The sequence below is a fragment of the Lagenorhynchus albirostris genome, chromosome 20, assembly GCF_949774975.1.
Source record: "Lagenorhynchus albirostris chromosome 20, mLagAlb1.1, whole genome shotgun sequence".
NCBI classification, from domain to species: domain Eukaryota; kingdom Metazoa; phylum Chordata; class Mammalia; order Artiodactyla; family Delphinidae; genus Lagenorhynchus; species Lagenorhynchus albirostris.
Window position 1 is genome coordinate 5777977 of NC_083114.1, and position 25868 is coordinate 5803844.

Sequence of the window (25868 nt, forward strand, 5' to 3'; positions counted from 1 at the left end):
TCAGTCTGGACATGGGAACCACATTTTGGGTGGGGTCCATCCTGTTTCTTCAGAGTGCCCACGTAAACGTTACTCAGGCGGTCGCTTACCTGCAGCCTTTCTGTGGTCACTCAACTCCACTTGTGTGTTGATCTCTCTAATGAGATTAAAAGCTAGACTGTCTCCAAAGCACCTACTGCAGTGCCATGAATTTTAAGGAATCCTCCATTCTTGTTATGTGAAATCATTCATTCATTTGATATTTATTGGATGCCTGCTACATGCCAGGTACTTGGGAATACAAATGTGAACCAAACAAATACACTTGTCTTCGGGGAGCTTACAACCCTAAGAGAAAGAGATGAGGGAGGCCTTAGTAGGGATGCAGAATTCTGCTGGGCAGAGAGAGAGGTAGAGGGAAGGGCAGGGCATTTCATGGGGAAGGGTCCACAGAGTCCAAGTCTGGAGTGGGGAGGGTGTGCGGCATGGTAGAAGGCAGTGTGACTGTGGAGGACGGGTCTACAGGTGACAAGGGGGAGGTCAGGCTGGAGAAGGACACGTGCACTTGACCTGGGCTCGCCCAGCCTCTTCTCCCGTGTGGAGGAACACATGTCCAGTCCTTAAGTGCCCTTTCACGTGGGCGCTGTGGCTTCCTAATTTCACCCTTAGCATGCAGAGCAGGGAACACACCAGTCATTGTGCTGAGAAGTGGCGTGGAGTGGCACGGGGGATGGCGGAGGAGGCACCAGGAGACGAGAGCTCTGCTCTCGACGTCACCTCTTATGAGCCTCTTATGACGCGGAGCCTGTTTTTAAACCTTTGTGGGCTTTGACTTTTTCATTTGGAAAATGAGGCCAAGTAACCGTTGTCTGCATAGCTCATACTCTAATGTAGATACAAGTGCTTTGAAGACTATAAAGCCCCTCTGTGCTTTTCTGGGCTCCTACAGTTACTGAATTGCAATTGCTGGTTTCCTTGTCTGGGACTCCCACAAGATTGTGGGTTCCCTGCGGGCAAGAGCTTTCTGAGCTGTCTCTGTACGCCTCAGGCCTAGCAGGCTGCCTGGCGCTTAGGAAGCGCTCCATTTATAAAGTTTGACATCTGGGCGGCCAGTGGGAGGGCCCTTGACAGGCTGAGAAAAGCTGCAGCTGCGGTAATTATTTCCCTCTGTGCCGAGGACCAAACTTTCCTCTTCTTTCAGGCTGCCACTTCACCCCTCTTCCCAGCTTGCATCACCATTAACCCTCCTGCAGTCCCATTACCCACCCCTGGTGTCACCACAAAACTGAGGAAATTACACGGTGATCAGGGCTCCCAGCTACCGTGGCTGGGTCTGAAACACGCTTTCTTGAAGCTCTGGGTTGAACACAGTTGCAATGTTTAATCTTCCAAATGAGGAAAAGGGATTTCTAACGTTCTAATAAGCTAAATGGAAATGACTAATTAACCTAATTACATTGGACTGGGTAGCAAAGTACAACTGTGCTAAATTGGCATTCAGAGAGGTAGCCAGGGGCCTTTTCAAAGGCTAACAATGCCTGGTACCACAGATGAGATTCTTTAATGAAGAAGAGAACATGCTGACTGACCAAAAGTGATCAGCAAGGTAATGGCATTGTATGTCTTGCTTCTAAGATCCCTTGGTACTCTGAACTTATTTACAAAACAGAAATAGAGTCACAGATATAGAAAACAAACTTACGGTTACCAGGGGGAATGGGGGGGAGGGATAAATAGGGAGATTGGGATTGACAGATAACACACCACTCTATATAAAATAGATAACTAATAAGGACCTACTGTATAGCACAGGGAACTCTTCTCAATACTCTGTAATGACCTATATGGAAAAAGAATCTAAAAATGAGTGGATATATGTATATGTATAACTGATTCATTTTGCTGTGCAGCAGAAACTAACATAATATTGTAAATCAACTATACTCCAATAAAAATTTTTAAGTAAAAAAAAAAAAAGAAGAGAACATGCCCATTACCTAAAAGTTTAACATTTGATGAGACTTTAAAAATCCTTACAGAGGGTACTAATAAAAGCAGGATTTGATCACAAAGATTTCATTCATCACCTGCGTATTAGATCTTCTGGGGAAACAGGGCAATCAATCTTCCTCATCAGACAGGGTGTTTTAAAAAATTTGTTTTATCATGTCCTGTTCAATTATACTTCGTTTCTTTAGGCTAAAAGCCAACTGAACACTTAAAAAGAGCATTCGTCAGAGGGCGCACGCTGCATTGTGTTTCACCTGCCCACGTCCTGCACTGGGCTGGAGATGGATGGGGCTGGACATGGCTGCTCCGGTAACAAAACTCAGAGAGAAAGATAAAGCTTCACTCATTTGCAGAAACCTTTGAACAGCCAGATGAGCTTAGACCGCAAAACAAAACCAAAAAGCAAAGCAAACCAAAGGGGGATGGAACCAAATTGCACCAAGTCGCTTTCGGAGTTGAGCTACAGAAAATGAAAGCAGTGAAGAGTGCTTTTGAATCACTTATTCTTTATGACTTTTGCTGCAGATGGCTTTGTGGGATAACAGAGAGAAAAGCAACTGGACTGAGCCCAACTTGGCAACTCACCATTCCTCAAAGGTTTTCCTTCAATGGACAAATTCTATCAGGCACAGCCCATGTCAACCACAGCATATATACACCTTATAGCTGGGTAATTAATAACCATAACTGTGATAAGGTGAACTGTATGCCCCAGAAAGATATGTTGAAGAAGTAGCCTCCCAGATTTCTGAATGTGATCTTATTTGGGAATAAATAGGCTCTTTGCAGGTGTGATCCTGTTAAGATGAGGTCAGGAGGGTGGGCTCTGATCCATTGTGACTGATGCTCTTATAAGAAGAGAAGAGACGCAGAGACACAGAGGGAAGACGGCCATGTAGGGACCGTGGAGACGGAGGCAGAGATCTGAGTGGTCCTGCCACAAACCAGGAGTGCCTGGGGCTTCCAGAAGCTGGAAGAGGCAAGAAAGGGTCTTCTCCCTGAGGCTCTGGAGGGAGCATGACCTGCCAACACCTTAATTTCAGACTTCTAGCCTCCAGAACTCTGGCGGAATAAATGCTGTGTTTTTAAGCCACCCAGCCTGTGGCACTTTGTTATGGCCATTGTAGGAAACAAATAGAACAGCCATAACCCCAACCATAATCGGTTTCCATTTACTGAACATTTATGTGTCTGGCATAACAGATAAGGAAACAGAGATAACCTGTCAGAGGCCACACACACTCAAACCTGAACCTGAACCCAGGAATGTCTGACTCCAGAGCCTGGGTTAACTGGTCCATCTCCATCATTGCTCCAGTTCTGCAAATGGGCTCATTTAGAACTGCTTCCCAGAATTTATTTTCCATACGAGCATCAGACTCTGAGTCATTATTCTCAAGCTCTGGGGCCATACTTCCCAGCAGGTGGCCATTGGCCACATGTGAGTATTGAGCAAATGAAATGTGGCCAGTATGACTGAAGAATAGGATTTTTATTTGCATTTTATTTATTTATGTTTTTTAAAAAATTTAACACATTTATTCTGTTTTTTGGTATAGTCGATTTTTTCCTTCATATTATTTATTTAGTTATTTGTTTACTTTTTTACAAATTTTAACACATTTATTCTTTGAAACTGGAAATTGCTTTAGTAATTGGAGAACTTTGAAGTATGTTTGAAACAACTTGGGTATATGTATCAAATATTTTAACTCTAAATTTTATAAAATCTAAATTCAAATCAAGTATTTCTGATGATGATTTAGCATCTGAATTGATATGTGTTATAAGTGCAAAAAATACACACCAGAATTCAGACTTTTACAAAAATATAAAATATTTCACTTATAACTTTTGTGACAGTTACATATTAAAATGATAATATTTTTGCTGTATTGGGTTAAGGAAAATATATTATTAAAATTACTTTCATCAATTTCATTTTACATTTTTTTCATTTTGCATTTTTAATGTGGCTACTAGAAAAATTTAAATGACACATGTGACGTGCAATATAGTTCTTTTGGACAGTGCTACTCTAGATTGCATCTATTCATTCATATCTTATCTTATGTAGCCTAGAAAAGCTGATGGTTTTCCACACATATGCTCTGCACTTATTATAATTATTCTTAGGCATTTTATAACTTTGTGATTTTTGGTTGCTATTGTGAATGGAGTTCCGCTTTGTTTCTTTCCCAACATATTATTCTCCTTCTCATTTGCCAGACTGGGTTCAGAATGACAAACGGAGCTAATATATAAAAAATCACACCTCTATTATTTAGATCAGGGGTCAGAAAACTGTGGCCTGCAGGGACAATCTGGCCCACCATCTGTGTTTGTAAATAAAGTTTTATTGGAACTCAGCCATTTCCATTTGCTTACCTATGGTGTGTGACTTTGGCAGAGTTGAATAGCTGTGACAGAGTGTGGCCCTCAAAGCCTAGATATTTGCTATGTGACCCTGTGCAGAAAAAGTTTGATGACTCTTGATTTAGACATAGCCCTAAAGATGATTAAAAGAAGAGCTACAGACTCTGAAAAAAAGTTAGAAAAACATTTTGGGCAATGGCAGCATTTCCCAAGATGACTCCTTTGAAGAGGGCAGCACGTACATAAATGATTAAGTGCTGGGGTTTTGTTATAAAGTAAATCAACTTGGATGGATCTCAAGGGAGTTACGCTGAGTGATCAAGCCAGTCCCCAAAGGTTACATACTGTATAATTCCATTTATATAACATCCTTGAAACGACAAAATTATACAAATGGAGTACAGATTAGTGGTTGCCAGGCATTAGGAATTGGGGGAGGGAGGAGGTTGTTGTTTCTACAACAGGGTGACATACACACCAGACGGAGTTTTCTGGGTCTTGACTGTGGTGGTGATTACATGATAAATGTGTGTGATAAAACTAAACACACACACACACGTGCATGAAAAACAGGTGTAATCAGAATAGAGTAGTGGATTGTATCAATGTCAGCTTCCTGGATGTGATATTGTGCTACAGGAAAGCTAGATGTGACCACTGTGGGGAATGGGGTACAAAGAATCTCTGTTATTTATTATAACTGCACGTGAATCATTGTCTCAAAAAATTTTAGAAAAAGAGAGACAATCATATTACTTCAGACTCAGACTTCCTTGTGCTACAGAACATGTAGGAAAGCCAGCAGACATGGAAGGTTATAAATAGGATTCACTTTGTGCAGGTGCCATCTTCACACGGCAACAGCACCTGCCGTGGGGCTCCTGCAGGTGGGGACTGGACCTCCTCCCACCTGGAGAGTGCGTCTAGACTCTGGGGCTGGTGGTCACCCGGTCCACGCTTACTGCTCAGCCCTGTGAATGCAGGCGTGGTCCCTACTGAAAGGAGCTCATAGCTTGTGATCTTTTTGATGTTCGTAGAATCCCAATGAAACTAAGCTAGATAACATGGAAGGAAGATGGACTTTGCCATCAGACAGACCAGAACTCAATTCCTGGATCTGCTACTTATAAGATGAATGATCTCACTTTTCTTACATGTTAAGTGGGAAAAAGTAATACCTATTGCCCAGGTGAACATGAGAATAAAATAAGGTAGTGAAGTTTTAAGGTGCTCGATAAATGTGAGCTATTATTAACCACTGAGAACCCCAGGCTGGAACGCGTTCCTTGCTTTGAGGCCGTCAGGACCCACGGGGAGATGGACGGCTGGCAGAGGCCTGGCACCTGTCCACTCCACGGAAATGCTTGCGCAGCGTCTCCACCCCAGCCCTGGCCTCACAGAGGAGCCCGCATTCCGGCCCTGAGCGCTGGCAGGTGGAAGGCAGCTCCGCTGAGTCAGAAACACTCACAGGGTCCTTCTGTTCCCTAACATCCTGGAGGCAAAGCCCACGCACAAGTACACGCACCTGCTCCTGCTCTGCAAAGCCTTCCCCGTAGGCCTGGGAAGGGGGAGTGCTGCCATGGGGTGCAGACAAAGGGACGGACGCACCAATGTTTAACACAGCTCATGGTGAGCCCCCAAACACACCCCTGCTGGTTTCCTGGGGACAAATGTCAGGAAAACACTCCAGGGGAGGAGAACGTGACTTTCTCCCTAGGGGCTGGTACTGACCTTGATGCCACCCCAGGCCTGATGGGAGAGGAACTCCACGGGACTGGTGACGTCTGTCTGCACTGGAGATCGAAGCAGGAAGTCCAACTCTGCTGCACTGACTTCCTGGTTCAGGAGGAGAATCTGCAACGTGGGAGGACAGTGCTGCAGTTCTTTAGCTGGCGGCAGTCATGAGTCCCAGAGATCTCTGGGGTTGTCACTCAGTGTAACTAGTGCCACTTCTAACGCTAGAGCCCGCCCGTCAGTTTTGGTTGTTGAAAGAGGATGAAGTGGGAGAAAGTGTATGTCTGTGCAAATCACCTCTGGGTGCAACTGACTTCACCCCAAATATCAGCATGAGTTAAATGCACACAGTGAATAACTGTATCTTGTCAAGCAAGGACTTCATGGATCCATCATAAATGCCATGAAGTACCTTCCTACAATCTCACAGAGAAGATGACACATGCAAATGCCATGATTTGAGAAGGCTGTCAAAGTAACGGATGAACACATGCGAAATAGAAGTGCACATGTGAATCAGCACTGCTAACGGTGTTCCAGAACGGGGGAGTGGCCAGCAGGCAGGGGCGGGGGATGAATTTGGCTCAACTTTCTCTAAGTGGTCCTGAATTGGGTTTTAGAGATGCTAAGCGATGGGAAGATTTAGACAAGATTTCCGTGGGGCGGGGGCAGTGGAAAGTGCAGAGGCTTGGGGGGGAATCAGTGCGGTGCGTTGGGCAGGTGGTGCAAAGCACTCGGCTGGGTTAGAACTAAAAATTCACGCTGAGAGGCGCTCAGGAAATTGTTCTGCTCCTTTCAGATGGCATTCTCCGCTGAAAACTTACAGATGGGAATACTCACGAAGAAAAAATAATTTGGTTAGTTTGAGGAAAAGTCTTTTAAGGAGAAAACAGGCTAGAAATAGCAGGTGAGGTGAAGAAGCCCTTGTAAAACAAGGTTGAAATATTTATGAGGGGAGTGGAGTGAGAGCTGGGGGTGGAAGCTCCTTAGGGTTTGGGGTAAATGAGTGGCAGGAGGGAAATGTGTCTGTGCTGGGGCTCAAGTTCCTTCTGTGATGGCCAAGCTGTCATCTGGGCTGGAGAGGGGAACACAGAGGGTGAGAGGGATAAGTCACACTAACATTCCCCCGTGAATTTAGGCTTCGGAACGTGCAAACAGAGTCAGCGCAGGAGTGATTATGGAATATCTGACTTTTAGAATTGGAAGAGACCTACAGGATAATCTGGTCTGTGCTTCTAATTTATATATGAAAAAAAAATCCCAATCCTAAATGATTAGATAGATGCAAGGGAATAAATTTCCATGGTTTTCTGATGTTGAGAATAAGCAGAAGGCAAGGGTTTCTTATTAACACTGGAAGCCCTGATGCTCTCAAGCCTTTGAGAACCAGCGTTCTTAAGGAGTTTTCTAAGGCCAAGGCTGCTATGGCTATAGAAGGACATTTGCAATTTCTTATTCTGGGGGAAGGTTTGGACATTAAACTTGCAACCTTAAAGGTAAATAAATAATTAGGGATACTCTAACAAAGTTCTTACTGCATCTCAAAAAGTATCTAGTTATTAGTAGGGCCATTCAGTTTCATCCTCAGTGCTAGTTGGGATTGATTGGTAGTGGCTGCTGGAGGGCTCTGTTGAGGAGGATCTTAGATCATCCAGGATCACCAAGAAAAAGTAAAATGGTTGATTAAGCACGTCTGCCATGAGTGGGACAATGGTGGGGGCAGCATGTGTGCACCATATTGGACCTTCTTATCTGATGCCTCTGCTTAGAGCGCAAAAGTCTTCACAGACAATGGAAACTGATGTTAAGAGAAGAAAGTTTCTTTACACCTGCTGGTTGGGCATATACAGTGACCTGTTTTCTGGAAATTTCTTCAATCCACTTTTACCTGAAAGGTGAGCTGGGAAAGGTAGGTCAGCTTATCACACTCAAAGAGCCCACGGGTGGTGTACTGGTACATAGAGAAGGTGATGCTGTCTATTAGATTGGCCACCCGTTCCTTGAGGCTCTCATCGGGAGCAGCCTTCTCCACAGCCTTCTGGAAGACGATGTTGAAGGCCTGGGGACAGGAGGTAGGACACTGGTAATTTACACAGCTCTGTGTATGTAGCTAGTAGTACTACCTGTGATGAGTATTACGATTTGCCAGCCACAGAAATGTTTTCCCAGCATAATCTGCCAAGAAGGTACAGTGGCAACAAGAAAACTCTTGTCTTAGTTTGCTAAGCTCGTCTTAATTGGCTCATATAAATTACTACGTTGTCACAAAGTGGGCAAAGCTATGGGGCATATAGAGAAGAGCCGACAGTTTAAGTCAGTGAAAACTAAATGTCCAGTGGCCAAAATAATTAAATTAAATCCAGTAAGTTTTGTTGGAAAGTAAACACAGTCAAGGATAACCAGTTAGGATGGATGATTCTATCCTCTAGGTCAGCCGTCCCCAACATTTTTGGCACCAGTTTCGTGGAAGACAGATTTTCCCCAGATGGGGGGTGGTGGGGTGGGGGGTGGTTCAGGCGGTAATGCGAGCGATGGGGAGCGGCAGATGAAGCTTTGCTTGCTCGCCTGCCGTTCACCTCCTGCTGTGTGGCCTGGTTCCTAACAGGCCGCGGACCAGGGGGTTGGGGATCCCTGCATCTAGATTATAAAATTCCCGATGGTACATTCAATATCATGTACAACTTTGCTGTCTAGAAGAGACCCTTGTACATAATAGGCACGCAGAATATTTTCAATTAATTACTTTTCCTTTTGGTAATGATCAGAACATCAGGTGTTCCTTGTTTTTCTTTCTAGTAATTCTGCATTGTTTGGTGAGTCCACTTACATGTGCTTTTTTCTTATGGACCCTTGCTGCAATGGTGGGAGCAGAGCCTGCTTTGGTTACATCTTCTGAACTATACATTACGGGTATAATATGAAATAAAAATCATATGAATCAATTTTCCATTGTTTTAAACTTAGATATAGACTATTTATAAAAAATTAATATCAGGAATGCTGCATTTTGAATGTGATATGAATAGAATGAATCATTAAAGAAAATAAAAATTAAGATATAATTGGGTCTTTTCAATTTTTGGCTATGCAGATTTCCAGTCTTCTTGGTTTTTTTTGTTTGTTTTGTTTTGTTTGTTTTGAACACATATTTTCATGTGCCTCATCTAATCTCCTTTTGTCAGAAAGAGTCACTGAGGTGGATTTCAACTACTCTCAGAACTATGGAAGTGATCCCGCAGTTATTAGGCTTATCATGCTAACTTTTATACTGTTTTAAAATCTTTTATAATTCTTTCATATGGGGCTTTGGCCTGAATATAATGCCAAGTATTGGATTTCATTTATAAACATAAAATATTACAAACACAGTTCACTTAATCTGCAGAGACTCTGAGTTGAGGGAAGGGGATTGGGACAGGATGGAATGCCATCTCCAACTGAATGAGTTCCAGGTAGTGGAGGCCCTCACCTCATCCCCACACCCTGGCCTCCATATGGCAGCTGAGCTTCACAGAATGAGGTGTGTGCTCTGAATGTGTGTGTGTGTGTCTCCTCTCTGTTTGTTGGGTTAAACCAGAGAAGTTGTTCAGAAATGCTCCACACTCCCTAAGGCCTCTTCAGTTGTGGTCGTTTGGTGAATGCCTTAGGGGAGAAAGATATACTTTCAGAGATGTACTTAAAATTTATAGGTCTTTATTTTTTCATGAGTAAGATAAGCTTAGTCAGCACTTACAATTTGCTAACGTCTTTGGTTTTAGAAATATCTCAGTAACCATAAAGCAGTAGCTTTGAGGATATTAGGGTAATAAGGAAAGTAATTTAAAGTTGGACTATTATCATGGCCTGCTTTGGTTTTAACTGATAAAAATGACATGCACATTTGATCATCCCGATTAGATTTTAAGCTCTTTGGGGCAGGGGTCACTTCTCATGTTTCTTGGTATCCTCTTCCACACTTTCAGTAAGCATAGTTCCTGCTGTAATATATGTACTTAGTGAGTGAGGCCAAGACCTGCTGTGGTCTCTCCTGCTGTTCTAGCCAAATAACCAATGAGTCATGAAAGACCCAATTAAGGAGACGAGGACTGCAAGGCCATGTAGCTGCTCTCCTGGATTTGATCTTAGACAGCTGCCACAGCTAATGAAACACATAGATAAACCCTCATGGAGAGCTGGCGGTATTACACTGCTGAATTATGACTATTCAGAAAATTCCAGGTGTAAGTCACCTTGAGAGAAAATTGGTACATCGGGTGGATCCTGCTGAGGTCATTCATGATGAAGTAGAGCAGAGAGGCCCGGGCAGCTGCCGGCCGATAGCGTTCCCGGGCCTCGTTGATGTTCACCTCCGTCACCTTGGCCTCCTGCACCTGTTAGAAAAATCAATAGTGGTCCATTGTTCAAACCAACCAGGGCTACCTGAGAATCAGCGTGGCCTCTCTGTGTAAGCACGTTGTGTCTGTGTGTGCGGTGGGTGGACCGGGATGGGGGGAGCAGCTAGAGGGTAGAAAGCTGCCATGGTTTTCCTTAACTGAGCTTGAGTGAGGAAGAGATGACACACTCCTAGTCCTTCACAAGGTGAAAGTGTCAGCCCCTCCAGTGGGGACATGTGGGAGATACACACAAACACACACACATACACACAACTTGAAAAATAAGCCAGAATTCTAGGCAATGGAACCAGTAAAAGCAGCATACTCTAATTTTCTGTTTTCTTAATTTTTATGAGTTAATATGTAAATTCACAAAGAAGATCTCTTTCAGTGGAGGTCTATTTTCAGAAAATTTATCAGAGGTAAAAATGAGAAAAGAGACCTAAGCATCAGACAGGAATTCTGTAAGAACATGCTATTAAATACAACCTCAGTATGACCTGTCATGCTCCAGCATACAGTGAAACTACTGATAATTCATGAGAGTCCTGCAGGAAAAAACAATGATCACTACTGAAGATGAGCTCTCAATAAACAATTACAAACTTCAGGAGGAAGTGTTACCAAAGGGGACAATTAGAAGACCCCCTACCTCCCCCCCCCAAAAAAAAATCCCAGAAAGATTAGCATCCCAAGAGCTGAAGATGACTGAACTACCTCCCATTAGCTAATTGTGTTTAAAAGCAGTAGAGATAAAAGAAAGCATAAAATCAGGACATTATAAAAAAAAGAACAGACATTATCTGAAAAAGAACTAACTAGAACTTCTAAAAACAAGAATACAGTTATTAAAATGGAAAACTCAGTGACTGGTTAAATAATGGACTTGAGTTGAAAGAGAATAAGCAAACTAAAAGATAAATTCTGAGGAAATTGTTACACAAGCAGCTCAGAGAGAAATAAAGATGGAAAATATGTAAAAGAGGTCGAGACTTGGCAGATAAAATGAAAAGATTTAAAATACATCTAAAAAAAAAAGAAAAAGAAATACGTTTAACAGAAATGAGTACAGAATAGAGAGAGAGAGGCAATATTTGAGTTATAATAGTTAAGAATTTTCCAAAATTGATTAAAGACCAGAGATTTTACTTTGAAGAAGCAGTCAATGTCAAAGACAGCTTACTATCCACAGGCTGCTGAAGAAGTAATTATTTGTTTCAATCAGAAGAAAACTGAATCCAAAAGGAATAAATGAGATGCAAGAATTCCTTAAATATACGGTCAATCTAAATAACAAAGCCTGCTGGGGACTTCCCTCGTGGTCCAGGGTTAAGACTCCATGCTTCCACTACAGGGGGCACAGGTTGGATCCCTGGTCAGGGAACTAAGATCCCACATGCCATGTGGTGTGGCCCCAAAAAATATATTATAAAAAACATGATCAGTTTGGAAGTAGTAGATAAAAGCAAGGTGGAACTCAAGTGTTATAAAACAGTAGCAGAAGATGGAAAAAATGACCAAGTATTCTAACGTCCTAATATTGTTTTGGAAGAGGCTAGATATAGTGCTTAATTTTAGACTTTGTTAAGTCAATACATATATTGTTAAGTCACATATAAAATGAAATATATTTCTCATATATAAATGAAACAAGGTTAATTAATAAAATAGAGTAAATAACTTTAAAATCAGCAAAGGATTAAAGAGGACGATAAAGAAAAATCAAGAAAGGAGAAAAAATAAACAAAAAGCATGGTTAAAAGAAAGTACAAATTGAGATAGTAGAAAGAAATCCAACTATATCAGTAATGTTAGTAAATGTAAATTGGTCAAATTCAGTAGTTAAAAGACAAAGATTCTCAGGATGGAGTGGAATGGAATAAAAATCACATAATTGCTCAGATTGTGTTACCACAGATTCATACTGTCCATGCTCACCTGGGTCCTTAATGCTGTGCATTAATCTATGTCCTTAGTCAACTTTCATTCTCGTCTCCCACAACAACTATTGTAAACCTTCACTCCTTTCCCCAAGCACCCTACGTCACCACCATCCCCTCATTCTAAGCAGATGACCATGACTATGACTCATGCTTTCACAGATGTATTGTATAGGGACCATTAGGAAGGGGTTTCCTTAATTCTGCCTTCCCTCCCACTCCCTTAATTTTCTGACCCCCCTGACCCCATTGCTCACATTGACTTATGGACCATTTGTAGATTCATGTTTGCCCCCTCTCCCCCATTATATTGGAATTAACTCTCCATATTTCTAAAGATAAGCTCTTCATCAGTGACCTGAATTACATTTCCCCTGATTTCTTATGTACCCCATTGTACTGATCACTACGTCTCATTTCTGTACATTCAACTCTTCTTCTCAATGCCTCCTTTTCTTTTACAATCCATGCATCCTCCAATGTCCAGCTAGGATCTTAGTAAGCTCAGTCTCTGCCATCTTGGAGAAAAATCCTCCAAGGATGCTATGCCCTCCTTAAGTTACAATCCTTTCTCTTTCTACCATTTTATAGTCTGGCTTCTTTAAAGAGTTGTCTATACTCACTTCCCCTTTCTCAACTCCCATTTACTCTCATTCTAAGGCAGTCTGGCTTCTGCTTCTGCTACTTCATGGAAACCATTCTCCTCAAGATTATTGATAACTCCTTTTTGCAAAATTCAGTCGATACATCTCAGCTGTATCTTATTTGCGTTCTCAGCGTCATTTGACACCACTGACATCCCTTCCTGAAATGCTTTCTTTCATAATGCCTTATTTACCTGCTTTTCCTCCCACCTCCACTCTATTCCATGCTTTCCATCTTCTGTACTTGTCCTGAAATGTATTAATATACTTCAGTGCTCTACTCCCAGTTTTATCACTGCACACACACCTTTCAACAATCAACTACTTGCTAAAAAGTCTCAGCACTCTATCACCAGCCAAGATCATATATCCCCAAACCCACAGGATGTTCTTATGTGCATGGCCCAGAGGCATTTCAAACTCAACATGACATAAACTAAAATCATCATTTCTTCTCACTCCCAAATCCACTTATGTTCTCTTCTCTCAGGTGTTGGCACCAATACCTATCTAGATGTTTATTCCTGGAACTGAGACATTTCCTCGACAATACTTTTATCCATATATAATCATATCCAATCAGTTAACAAGTTTTCCAATTCTATCTCCTTGAAGTTGCCCATAGCTCTTGAATTTGCCCACTTCTTTGTACCATCACTGCCAGCCCTACTTCAGAATGCCATCACTTCTAATCTGAATTACTGTACCTCCTCCTGCTTTCTCTGCCTCCTGCTTCCCCAAGCTCTCCTCTGGATTGGAGCTGGAGTGATCTTCCTAAAGCATAGATCTGATCATGTTACTCTCTTGTCTAAAGAGGGAAAAAAACCCACCTCTTTTAGGAACCCTAACTCCCATCTACAGCCCACACTTCTTAGCATGGTCTACAAAATCCTTCGTGATGGAGCCAGCCTCCCTTTCATGCCTCATCTCCAGTGACTACTTCCATTCCCTCTACAATCTCTCAATGTTCCACTCATACTAAAGGGAAACATCCTTCTACCGCTAACCCAACATGGGTTGAGTGCTCTTCCTCTGTGTATTCATGACTCTCCATGCTTCCTCTCCCACATGCAAACTCTCATCACAGTTTTGTAATTGCCTGTCCTTCTCCCTTAGAGGACCAGGTCCTGGAAGCCTGGGATTCTTGGCTTCCTTGTAGTACCCCCACCTTCTGCCATGGAATTTGGAATATAACAGCTTCCAACCAAGTATTCATTGGATGAACGAATGAGAAAAAGAAGACAAAAAGAAAAGAAACAACAAAAGAATAAAAGGCTGCATACAAAATGCCTGGCACACAGCAGGTCCTCAATAATTGTTCATTGACTTTAAAGAAAAGGATAAAGAAAGAGAGGAGGTCCATTCCATCTCTGACCTTCTCCCTCTGTGTGAGTTGGGCTCTGTTCCCCCATCTCTCCTGCCCAGGGCAGTGGAACTTCTACCATAATTGTTTTACAAACTCTGCATGCCCCTCTCTTGAGACATGGAGGCCGTAGAGAACCAGCAGTAAAACCTGGTGGTCACACAGCAACTGAGGAGACAAGGCGAGGCTGGACCTTCCTCCTTTTAGTCTCTCATTCCAGCCTTAGTTGTCTGTTATCTCAGAGTGAGTAGGACCTGGTTTGTCTGCCCTGCCCATCATTACTTTTCATTTTTCCTAACTTGTCCCTACCTCGAACAAAGTCTTATTTCTCATATTTGGAGAAATCTCAATAAACTGACAATAAAGGTATTCTTTCAAAGGTGCATCATTCCGGGGCACTGTTACAGACACGCTTATCCTGCTCAGAACATGTAACTTACTTCCTCTTCTGGTCCAAGAGCAGGACTGAGAATGTGAAAGGGCCCCTGTAGGGTCAGCAGTCTCCCACGGAAGGGCAGACTTTTATTCCCGCAAGGGGGAATAAAAGTCTCCCGAACGTTGTGAAACAAAGGAAGAAAGCTATATGCTAAGTAGTTTCGCAGGATGATACCGGTTTTTTTTTTTTTTTTGAGAGCTGAGTTTCCCTGGAGTCGTTGAAGTTTTCCCATTAAAATCAGACTTGCGAGCTTTTGGCAGGCTGTGAGTTTTCTCGGGGTGCAATCATGCCTGAACCAGCCAACTTGTACAACAGTGTGATTCCTTAGCTTCAGGGCAATTCCATGGACTCACTGAGGTAGTCAGTTTGAGCGACTATTTCCTGCACAGAACACGAGGCCCTGCGCAGATGTAAGTACTCGTCAAACATTTGTGGAGTAGAGCTGTCAAGAGCATTTCCCAGGAGATGGGGGCACTCTGTAACGCAGGATGTGAGGTAGTCATTTCAGGAATCCTGCCTAGCTTGACTTTCTAGGAGACACTCAGGAAGATGGAAGAGCCACCTGTTACTCTTTTGTTCCCCTAGAAGTCGGACTCAGGGAGCAGGAGGAGGGCCTCTGTCCGCCAGCCTAGGCTGCCAGGTCTTACCTTTATCTCAACTTCCGCAGCGGTCTGCTTGGTGATCTCAAGGTTCTCCAACAAGGCCGTTTCTCCCAGGAAGTTCCCAGAGGCCGAGGAAAGGCGAGAAAGCAGGTTGTCTTCTAGTGTTTTGAGGGTGATTTTGAAGCCATTCTGCTGCTTCGTGAGATCTGACTGCAAATATCACATAAGGGAGAGTCAGGTGTAGAAGCCCAGAGCATCCTGTTCTCGGGGTAGGTCTGAATAGATAAAGGGTTATGGGCCAGAATCCCTTCCCTTAGCAAACTGGAAGCAGGATAGCAGAGTGCTCGGGACCACAAGCAGACAAAATCAGCAGGTGACCTGAACCCCAACTGTACCAGTTACTAGTCATGTGACCTTGGGCTGAGTTACCTCTTAACACTTCATAACCTCAGCTGGGTTAACCCTGGCCCTACTCGTAGGAGTGCTATACAAGGCTTAACACAATGCTGGGACACGGTCTAGTCACTAAATGGAAATTATTTCTGGGACTAGTTAGAGGGTGGGTTCAAGTTTTACTTCTCTGGAAGGTCCTGTCTATCACCACTTTGCTGGACCCCAAGGGAGGAGCTCTCCTATAGATGACCTTAAAAAAAACAACCAACTAGAAATGGTTTTATACAGTTTCAACAAGATGATCGCAGGAGCCCTCCTTAAGGCTGGAGCGGGGCCTTGGTATCCAGGCAGATCTTACCTCCTCTCCCTTTCTGATTGTTAGGTTCTACGTCCTAAAGCACTGGGCACCCTCTTACTGTGGGTGGGTGCACATGTAACCTCAGGCAGCTGCGGTTTCTCTGCTCTTGTACCGCCTGGGATTATTGCCTTTGGATCCATGGACACTTCTTGTTGGAGGCCCCAGCCACAGTCACCCCTGGCCTATCTTCTGTTTCTTAAAAACACATGCCTCCATCTTGCTTTATAACCAGAATTCACTCTTCTCTCTGCTGCGGGTGCTCTGAACCAAAGGCTCATGCCACCCCCTCATAGAATCTTTTTCTGACCTTTCCAATTTAAATTAGCCCCCTGGCACTCTAATATCCCCCTGCTTTTATAATCTAATCGTGTCTAAGGAGAGGGGAAAAGGATACTATTTGCTATGGACAAAAGTGTGCCCGCCCCCAAGTTCATATGTTGAAGCCCTAACTCCCCTCCCCCATGTGACTGTATTGGAGGTGGAGGTAATTAAGGTTAAATGAGGTCATGAGGATGGGGTCCTCATGGTGGGATTAGTGCCCTTATAAGCGGAGACATCAGAGAGCTTGCTCTCTCTGCACACACAAGGAAGAGGTCTATGAGTACATGGTGAGACAGTGGCCACCTACCAGCCAGGAAGAGAGGTCTCACCAGAAACTGGACCCCTAACTCAGACTTCCAGCTTCCAGACTGTGAGAAAATAAATGTCTGCTGCTCAAGCCACACAGTCTATGGTATTTTGTGATGGCAGCCCACGCTGATTAAGACACTACCCTACAGTGGCTGAATCCGTTTCTACTGCCCTTGCAGGACTGAACCCCACTTAGTTCTGGACACAGACGCGGAGCACATGTGGTGAGAGGCCCAAACATGTTCCTGCACAGCCTGTGCCAGTCCTGCTCTTGGACAGGAGTGTGGGTTCTGCCAGCTGCCTCCTGCCTCCTGATCTTCAGCCTGCTCCATCCTCTTTCCCAGTAGGGTGTTCCAGGTGGCTGGATGGTGCTGGCACTCCTCCGAGCTCTAGTGAAACCATGCTGCTCAGCTTCTGGAGGAACAGTCCCACCTATCCCAGAGTGGGGCACACGGCAAGGTCTGGTGGCAGGGCATCTCCTTCCTCCCTTCCTTGCTGGGTACCTGACGCACCTTCAGCTTCTCCAGGTCTGGCCTCTCCATGCTGACCACAGCGGCCAGCAGCTGGTCCTCCAGGCCGTCCCTGGTCACGGTGAAGTTGATCAGGGTGGCCTGAGCCTGCAGCTCGGGTTGGTAGTGAGGATTGGCCAGCTTGGTGTGAAGGATGAGCCGGAACTTGGGATTGTACTCACACTCTTTGTCTCCGATTTTAATGAACCTGGAACACAAGGGCTCATGTGAAGGTGGAGTGCCTTCCTGTGAGCTTTGGCCAGGGACAGAATCCTAGACGGGTTTTTTTGCAAAATCACAGCAAACAATATTGCCATACTCAGATGACTCCTCCCGAGCATGTCTAGGTTGAGCCCTCAGGCAGGGAACAGGGGTGGAGGGTGACGGACCTTCTCCCACAGCCACCACATCTGATTTTGCGGGCACAGCTGGAGAAGAGCCACTCACTTTGTGGTCCGTGTACATGAGCGCATTATGGAACGTTTCCAGCAGATGGCAGTAAAGCATTTGCAGGAAGGGGAACCTTCTTAGAGTTTGCACGAAGGTGATTTATAGGCTAGCAATAGGGCTTACTTTGTCTCATGGCTGATGGAGCATTACTTCTACGGGTGAAAATCGTTAATTAAGTAAATAAGCACGTCCTAAGGACTTGAAAAGGCGACTTATGGCCTGGGCAGTGGGTGAGGCTCCCTTCTGATAATTCTCACCCCCCTCCTATGTGCCTGTGGCCCTTGTCCTGCCCCTCTTCTCCTCCTCCTCCTCCTCCCAGACTCTTGCTGAGCCCTGATCAGCCACCAGCACCCAGAGCAACAGGGGTTCATCAAGCTGACAAAGTACTGAGCTCTCAGAACTCAGACGACTGGCTTAGATGAAATGCTCACGGTTCAAAGTCAGACTGCTTTTTCACCACCTCCCCTCTAACGCTGCTCTAGACTAGTGCACCGGGGTCGTTGAGCAGCAAGCCAGTGAGCTGGCTGATGGAAGTTCCTCTGGAACTGCCTCTAGGGCATGAGGGCAGCTAAATGTTCCTCTTCTGGCAGAATGAAAGGTGTGCTTCAGGGGGGCTACATGATGTGAGCTGAGGAGAGGAAGTTCTAGGAGGAGCGGGTCTGTGCACAGCTCTACCAGGGGCCGTGAACCAGCCCCTCAGAAGGGCCAGCAGTATAGCTGGGTCTCACCGTCCTTTCTTAACGCCTTCTCTCCCAAGCAGGGGTCCCAGCACAGGATCGATGGACTCCTCTAGGTTTTCAATCAGCACCACCTCCCCAGCTTCCAGGGCACGCTCAACAGTTTGAAGGTAGCTGAGGAGACAGGTGGGCGGAGTAAGCCTGCATCAAGGGGTGGACTGGAGCCAGTCAACAGGCAGCCGTGGCCCTGAAGCACAGCAGTAAACTTAGAGGCACCACTATCTGGGATGACGTCAGACAGCTGGCATATTTTTCTCTATCTAAAATGATATTTATGTGATCTGAACTATTTCTTATAAAAAGGGAAAAGTGACAAAATGCAAAAAAGAATAGGAAAATTAACTGTCATCCTTGTGTCATTTACATTTTGGTATTGCCTGTAGATGTTTGGATATATTTTCAAGTTTATTATTACTATTTCTATTTATTTTCTATTATTTATATTTTTATTTATGTCTGCATTTATATTTATGTTTATTTGATCCATGTAGCTCATTTGTTTTATAACCTGGTTTTTGTGCATAAAATGTAAACATTTTCCCATGTCATTAAATATTCTTCTATAACAATATTTATGTGCCTGGGTATTAGACTGTATTGATACACCTTAATTTATTTAACAATCAATTACCAAAAGCTAGGCTATTTTTAATTTTTCAATATTATGTAGAGTTTAACAAGCACATAAAAAATTGATTTCCCCTAAATAGATTTATAAGTTCAATGTGATTCCAATTCACACAATAAATAACAATATAACTTTATAAACCTTGACCAAAAATCTTAAAGTTAATCTAAAAGAAAACAATGAGAATGCTTTTTCTAAAAAAATAAAAGATCATGAAGAATAAGAAGAGGGACTCACATTAGCTGATAATAAAATATTTCTTATAATTTCAACAATACAGATATGTAGAAAGAAGTCTTAAAGAATATCATACACCAAAAGTTGGGAGTGTTGGGAAAAAATGATGAATTATAGGGCCTATTTATTTCTTTGGGTAACTCCCCTCACCTTCTTTTTTTACTAATGATATATTACTTTTGTAATGAGAAATGCCACAATAAATGTTACTAAATATAAAACGAAATAATTAAAGGCTGGTATAGTATTGTATAAATAGAAAAGAATAAAAGCTAATAAAATATTTTAATATAGAGTAAAATGTCATCTCTAATTAATTGGAGAAAGGATGGAGAATTTAATAAATGGTATTGGAACCATGGCTAACCACGTGAAAAGTGAAAATTAGGTCTGTAACTTATATAGTACCTGAAAATATATTTCAGGTGATTGGATTTTAGTGTAAAAAGAAAACCATAAAAAGCCATAAAAACTCTTCTATATGAATATTTATATAATTTCTGGACAGAAAAAAGAATTTTCTAAATATGATTTATAGAAGAAATGTGACATATCTGACCAAAAAAAAAAGTTGTATGTTAGACCTCACAAAATTAAAAGGCAAATGACACCCTTGAACACTTTTCCATTCACTGATGAAGGGAGATTACACTTAACAGTCTTAACCCATACTATCTATAATGTAATATTTGTATTCAAATAATACACAACAAATCTAGAAAATCACCCAATAGAACAGTAATCAAGGGACATGAACAGAGAATTAATTACTATATGTCAGGCACTATTTTCAGTACTACGGATATAAGAATGAGTAAAAAGAACAAATACTTGTGTCTAAAATGCAGTTATTGGTCAATTAGAGAGGAATATTTTAATCAAGGTTTGAAGGGAAGGCCAGGATTAGATTACCATGACTGATGACACAGATAAAACTATGTTGTGTCCTACCACGGCATTCATTTCCCACCTGCCCTCTCTATAAGAAAGGATCCATCCGGGTATTCAACATGTGATTTAACTATTTTCTGAACATTGCATGCTTGATTTAAACAACCGTGGGTGGTCTGGACCCCTGGACAAGCATGTTTGGGACATGTGGCCAGGGCAGCAAGCCTCACGCTGGTGGTTGTATGTTAAGAGTGGATAAACGTGGGCTTTGAAGTGAAGACCACCTCGGTTCCAATACTGCCTCCATTAATTTTTAAAAATTTTAACTAATTATTTTTAAATTGTGGTAGACTATTGTCTACTACAGCCCCTGGGACCACCATTCTACTTTCTGTCTCTATGAATTTGACTGCTCTAGGGACCTTATGGAAGTGGAACTGTACAGTAGTTGTCCTTTTATGACTGGCTTATTTACTTGGCACATTCATCTCAAGGTTCGCCCATGCTGTAGCATAGGACAGAATTTCCTTCCTTTTCAAGGCTGAATAATATTTCATTGTATTGATACACCACATTCTGTTTATCCATTCATCTGTTGATGGTCACTTGGATTACCTTCTACCATTTGGCTATTGTGAATAACGCTGCTTTGAACATGGGTGTGCAAATATCCATTGCCTTTAAAACTGTGTACTCTTGGGGAAATTCCTTAACTTGTGTGAAACTCTATTTCCTCAAATGAGAAAATGGTACCAATAACACTAACCTCATTGGTCGTGTGGATTAAAAAGCATTTGAGGTAAAGCTCCTAACACCAAGACCAACACATATGGACCACCTAATAAATGATCTCTGGCCCTCTCCCTCCTGTTCATTGCCCCATCCTATTTTTCTCATGTCTCCTAGAGACACAGAACAAGAATTGAGAACTGAAACTACAAAGCTAAGTTACAACGGAGTGAATGAAGCAGTGGGGGGAGAGGAGCTGAGGCCCATGAAGTGCGGTGGGTGCTGGTCAGACATTCTCCCTGTTGTTCATGTCCCTTGACGTGTGCAGTAACTCCCCCACCATGTACGGATAAAGCCACATGGCAGGTGCAAACGGTTCCGAAGGTTCCATAACTATCTCAGCTGCTAAGCACCCCACTGCAAATGTCCCATCATTCCTCAGGAGAGAGACGCTTTACGTTCTCTGTGGTTCTGGGGCAGAGGTAGGAACAAAGGGTAGAAGAGAGCTACGAGAGGCAGTTTTTGACTAAATGTGAGAAAGACTGTAAAACACAGAGCTGTCTGACAATGGAATAGGGTGCTTGGGAAGCAGGAAGTATTCCAGGAGAGATGGGAGGGTGAACCCCTGGGCTGGTGGAAGAAGGACTCAGGAATGGGTCGGGAGGCTGACGCTTATGATTTCTAATGAGAAAGAAAAGCACATGTTATACTGAGTGAAGCAAGTCGGACAGAGAAAGACAAATATCATATGATATCGCTTATATGTGGGATCTAAAACAATGGTACAAATGAACTTATTTACCAAACAGAAATAGAGTCACAAATGTAGAAAATAAACTTATAGTTACCAGGGGGGAAAGGGGGGAGGGACAAATTGGGAGATTGGGATTGACATATACACACTACTGTATATAAAAAGATAGCAATAAGGACCTACTGTGTAGCACAGGGAACTCTACTCAATACTCTGTAATGACCTATATGGGAAAAGAATCTAAAAAAAAGTGGAGATATGTATCCACTTTGCTGTACAGCAGAAACTAACACAACATTGTAAACCAACTGTACTCCAATAAAAATAAAGATAAAAATATGAAAAAGAAAGAAAAGCAGAGACTCAGTACCCAAGCATCTCTCACTGAGACATTTCCTAAAGTGAGAGGAAAAACAGGAGAAAACTCCTGGAGGAACCAGGAGGATAGAAACAACCCACAGCGGCTTAAAACCTGCTCATCACATTTTTTCCCTCTGCATAAACGGCAAGGTGGGAACTTCTGTGCACAGCCACCTACCCCTTCTGGCCAATCTGGGTGACCTGGAGGTCCTTGCCATACTTGTTCTTGATCCATTTAACGCCTTGTAGCTGAGGGTTCACCATGAGTGGCCAGCGCTCGCAGCTGAGGAGGATGGTGGCATTCTCCGTGGACATGCGGTCTGCAGGGAGGCCCTCATTCTGCCAGGCAGCCACGTCGGCATCATCCGTCAGCATCCTCAGGGGATCTAGGTTGGGGGTCACTGGGATGGGAACCTGGTGGCGAAGAAAGGTCACACACGCTCAGAACAGAAGCATGCGCTCTCAGCTGGGGTGGGGTCTGCAGCTCACTCAAAGGACAGAACTCCTCTAAAAGAAGGACCAAAATCCCCCTGAGGAGCACTTTCCTGGCTGTGTCATTACTCCTGGAAGCAGGTTTTCTTAACGTCCTGATAGTCTTTTTTCTCTTGATCGATGAACAGCAGCAGAGATTCTGCCCGTGTCATCCTCTGTTCTTCAGTACATTCACCCAGGTCAAATGTCTACCATAGATCATTTGTATCTTAATCAACAGCCTCCATCGCCCTCACCCATGTTAGCAGGGTCACTTCCTGCTACATTTCTATGCTTCACAGACCAGGCCCACACCAGCCCGTACTGACCACCCTCTCCTCTCAGCATCACCACTTGCTGCTGATGCCCAGCTTTCAAAGGACTGCAGATGCTCCCCTTCCCCCTGCCGTGGACAACCCCACCCCCTGGAAGGGCTGCTTGAGGACTTCTCCCCACACTGGGAGGCCCAGGAACAAACCACCAGGCCAGGGAATGTCTCCCCTTGGTCTCTGTCCCCCCTGGGAACCCTTGTTTTCTTCTCGTTGACCTCTCTCAGCTCATTTAATTCTTCTACAAGTAATTGTTTTCATTGGGAACACATATACTTTTTAAAACACTGGGGTGAAATTCACATTCCCTAACCATTTTAGAGTGCACAAGTCAATGGTGTTTAGTACGTTCATGATGGGCAACCATCAGCTCTATCTCGTTCCAAAACATTTTCTTCACCCCAAAAGGAAGCCCCAAGTCTATCAGCAGTCACTCCCTATTCCCTGCTACCCCCAGTTCTCAGGAGCCTCTAATCTGCTTTCTGCCTATACGGATTTACCTATTCTGGATGTTTCACATAAATGGAATCATACAATACGTGACCTGTTGTGTCTGGCTGCTTTCACTTAGAATGCTTTTGAGGTTCACACATATGCCCTTTAACCTCTCCAACTTTCTCTTCTCTGCAGTTCGTCTTCCCAGTTATCTCAGGAAAACCTCTCCAGACCATCTCCTTTCCCTTTAATTACACCTGCTAAGGGTACGAATGGCCTGTGCTATACCTTCGAGCAAACCTCAAAAGGGAAACCAGCCACTGGAGGTTCTTATCCTGGGATCAGAAGTGTATTTCAATAGAATTGTTTTCCTTTGTAATCATATGCATTCTACTTTATACACTAAAAAACATTACTGTGAGAAGGATTCCATAGGTGTTACCAGACTGCCAAAGGGGTTTGTGGCATAAAAATACTTAAGTATCTTAAGATGGGTCACAAATCAAGCCTTGGTATATTTAAGAAAATTGAAATCGTATCAAGTATCTTTTCTGACCACAATGCTATGAGACTAGATTAAATTACAGGAAAAATACTGTAAAAAATACAAACACATGGAGGCTAAACAATATGCTACTAAATAACCAAGAGATCATTGAAGAAATCAAAGAGGAAATCAAAAACTACCTGGAAACAAATGACAATGAAAACACGATGACCCAAAACCTACGGGATGCAGCAAAAGCAGTCCTAAGAGGGAAGTTTATAGCAATACAATCCTACCTCAAGAAACAAGAAACATCTCAAATAAACAACCTAACCTTACACCTAAAGCAATTAGAGAAGGAAGAACCAAAAACCCCCAAAGTTAGCAGAAGGAAAGAAATCATAAAGATCAGATCAAAAATAAATGAAAAATAAATGAAGGAAACAATAGCTAAGATCAATAAAACTAAAAGCTGGCTCTTTGAGAAGATAAACAAAATTGATAAACCACTAGCCAGACTCATCAAGAAAGAAAGAGAGAAGACTCAAATCAATAGAATTAGAAATGAAAAAGGAGAAGTAACAACTGACACTGCAGAATACAAAGGATCATGAGAGATTACTACAAGTAAGTATATGCCAATAAAATGGACAACCTGGAAGAAATGGACAAATTCTTAGAAATGCACAACCTCCTAAGACTGAACCAGGAAGAAATAGAAAATATAAACAGACCAATCACAAGCACTGAAATTGAAACTGGGATTAAAAATCTTCCAACAAAAGCCCAGGACCAGATGGATTCATAGGTGAATTCTATCAAACATTTAGAGAAAAGCTAACATCTATCCTTCTCAAACTCTTCCAAAATATAGCAGAGGGAGGAACACTCCCAAACTCATTCTACGAGGCCACCATCACCCTGATACCAAAACCAGACAAGGATGTCACAAAGAAAGAAAACTACAGGCCAATATCACTGATGAACATAGATGCAAAAATCCTCAACAAAATACTAGCAAACAGAATCCAACAGCACATTAAAAGGAGCATACAACATGATAAAGTGGGGTTTATCCCAGGAATGCAAGGATTCTTCAATATATGCAAATCAATCAATGTGATAAACCATATTAACAAACTGAAGGAGAAAAACCATATGATCATCTCAATAGATGCAGAAAAAGCTTTCGACAAAATTTAACACCGATTTATGATAAAAACTCTCCAGAAAGTAGGCATAGAAGGAATTTACCTCAACATAATAAAGGCCATATATGACAAACCCACAGCCAACATTGTTCTCAATGGTGAAAAACTGAAACCATTTCCACTAAGATCAGGAACAAGACAAGGTTGACCACTCTTACCACTATTATTTAACATAGTTTTGGAAGTTTTAGCCACAGCAGTCAGAGAAGAAAAAGAAATAAAAGGAATCTAAATTGGAAAAGAAGAAGTAAAACTGTCACTGTTTGCAGATGACATGATACTATACATAGAAAATCCTAAAGATGCTACCAGAAAACTACTAGAGCTAATCAATGAATTTGGTAAAGTAGCAGGATACAAGATTAATGCACAGAACTCTCTTGCATTTCTATACACTAATGACGAAAAATCTGAAAGAGATATTAAGGAAACACTCCCATTTACCATTGCAACAAAAAGAATAAAATACCTAGGAATAAACCTACCTAAGGAGACAAAAAACCTGTATGCAGTAAACTATAAGACACTAACGAAAGAAATTAAAATGATACAAACAGATGGAGAGATATACCATGTTCATGGATTGGAAGAATCAGCATTGTGAAAATGACTATACTATCCAAAGCAATCTACAGATTCAATGCAATCCCTATCAAATTACCAATGGCATTTTTCACAGAACTAGAACAAAAAATTTCACAGTTTGTATGGAAACACAAGAGAACCTAATAGCCAAAGCAATCTGCAGAAAGAAAAACGGAGCTGGAGGAATCAGGTTCCCTGACTTCAGACTATACTGCAA

The 25868-nt window shown here is 42.6% G+C and overlaps 1 protein-coding gene across 1 annotated transcript in view; it reads right to left on the bottom strand.

The window, feature by feature from the left end:
• The window catches only part of DNAH9 (dynein axonemal heavy chain 9), a 298757-nt gene that overhangs the window by 42269 nt on the left and 230620 nt on the right, over positions 1-25868 (bottom strand). The window contains 7 exon segments of the mRNA XM_060132968.1: positions 6097-6219; positions 7988-8158; positions 10329-10469; positions 15503-15667; positions 17351-17555; positions 18526-18648; positions 22312-22547. Of these exon segments, the coding sequence (XP_059988951.1) occupies positions 6097-6219; positions 7988-8158; positions 10329-10469; positions 15503-15667; positions 17351-17555; positions 18526-18648; positions 22312-22547 (1164 nt within the window).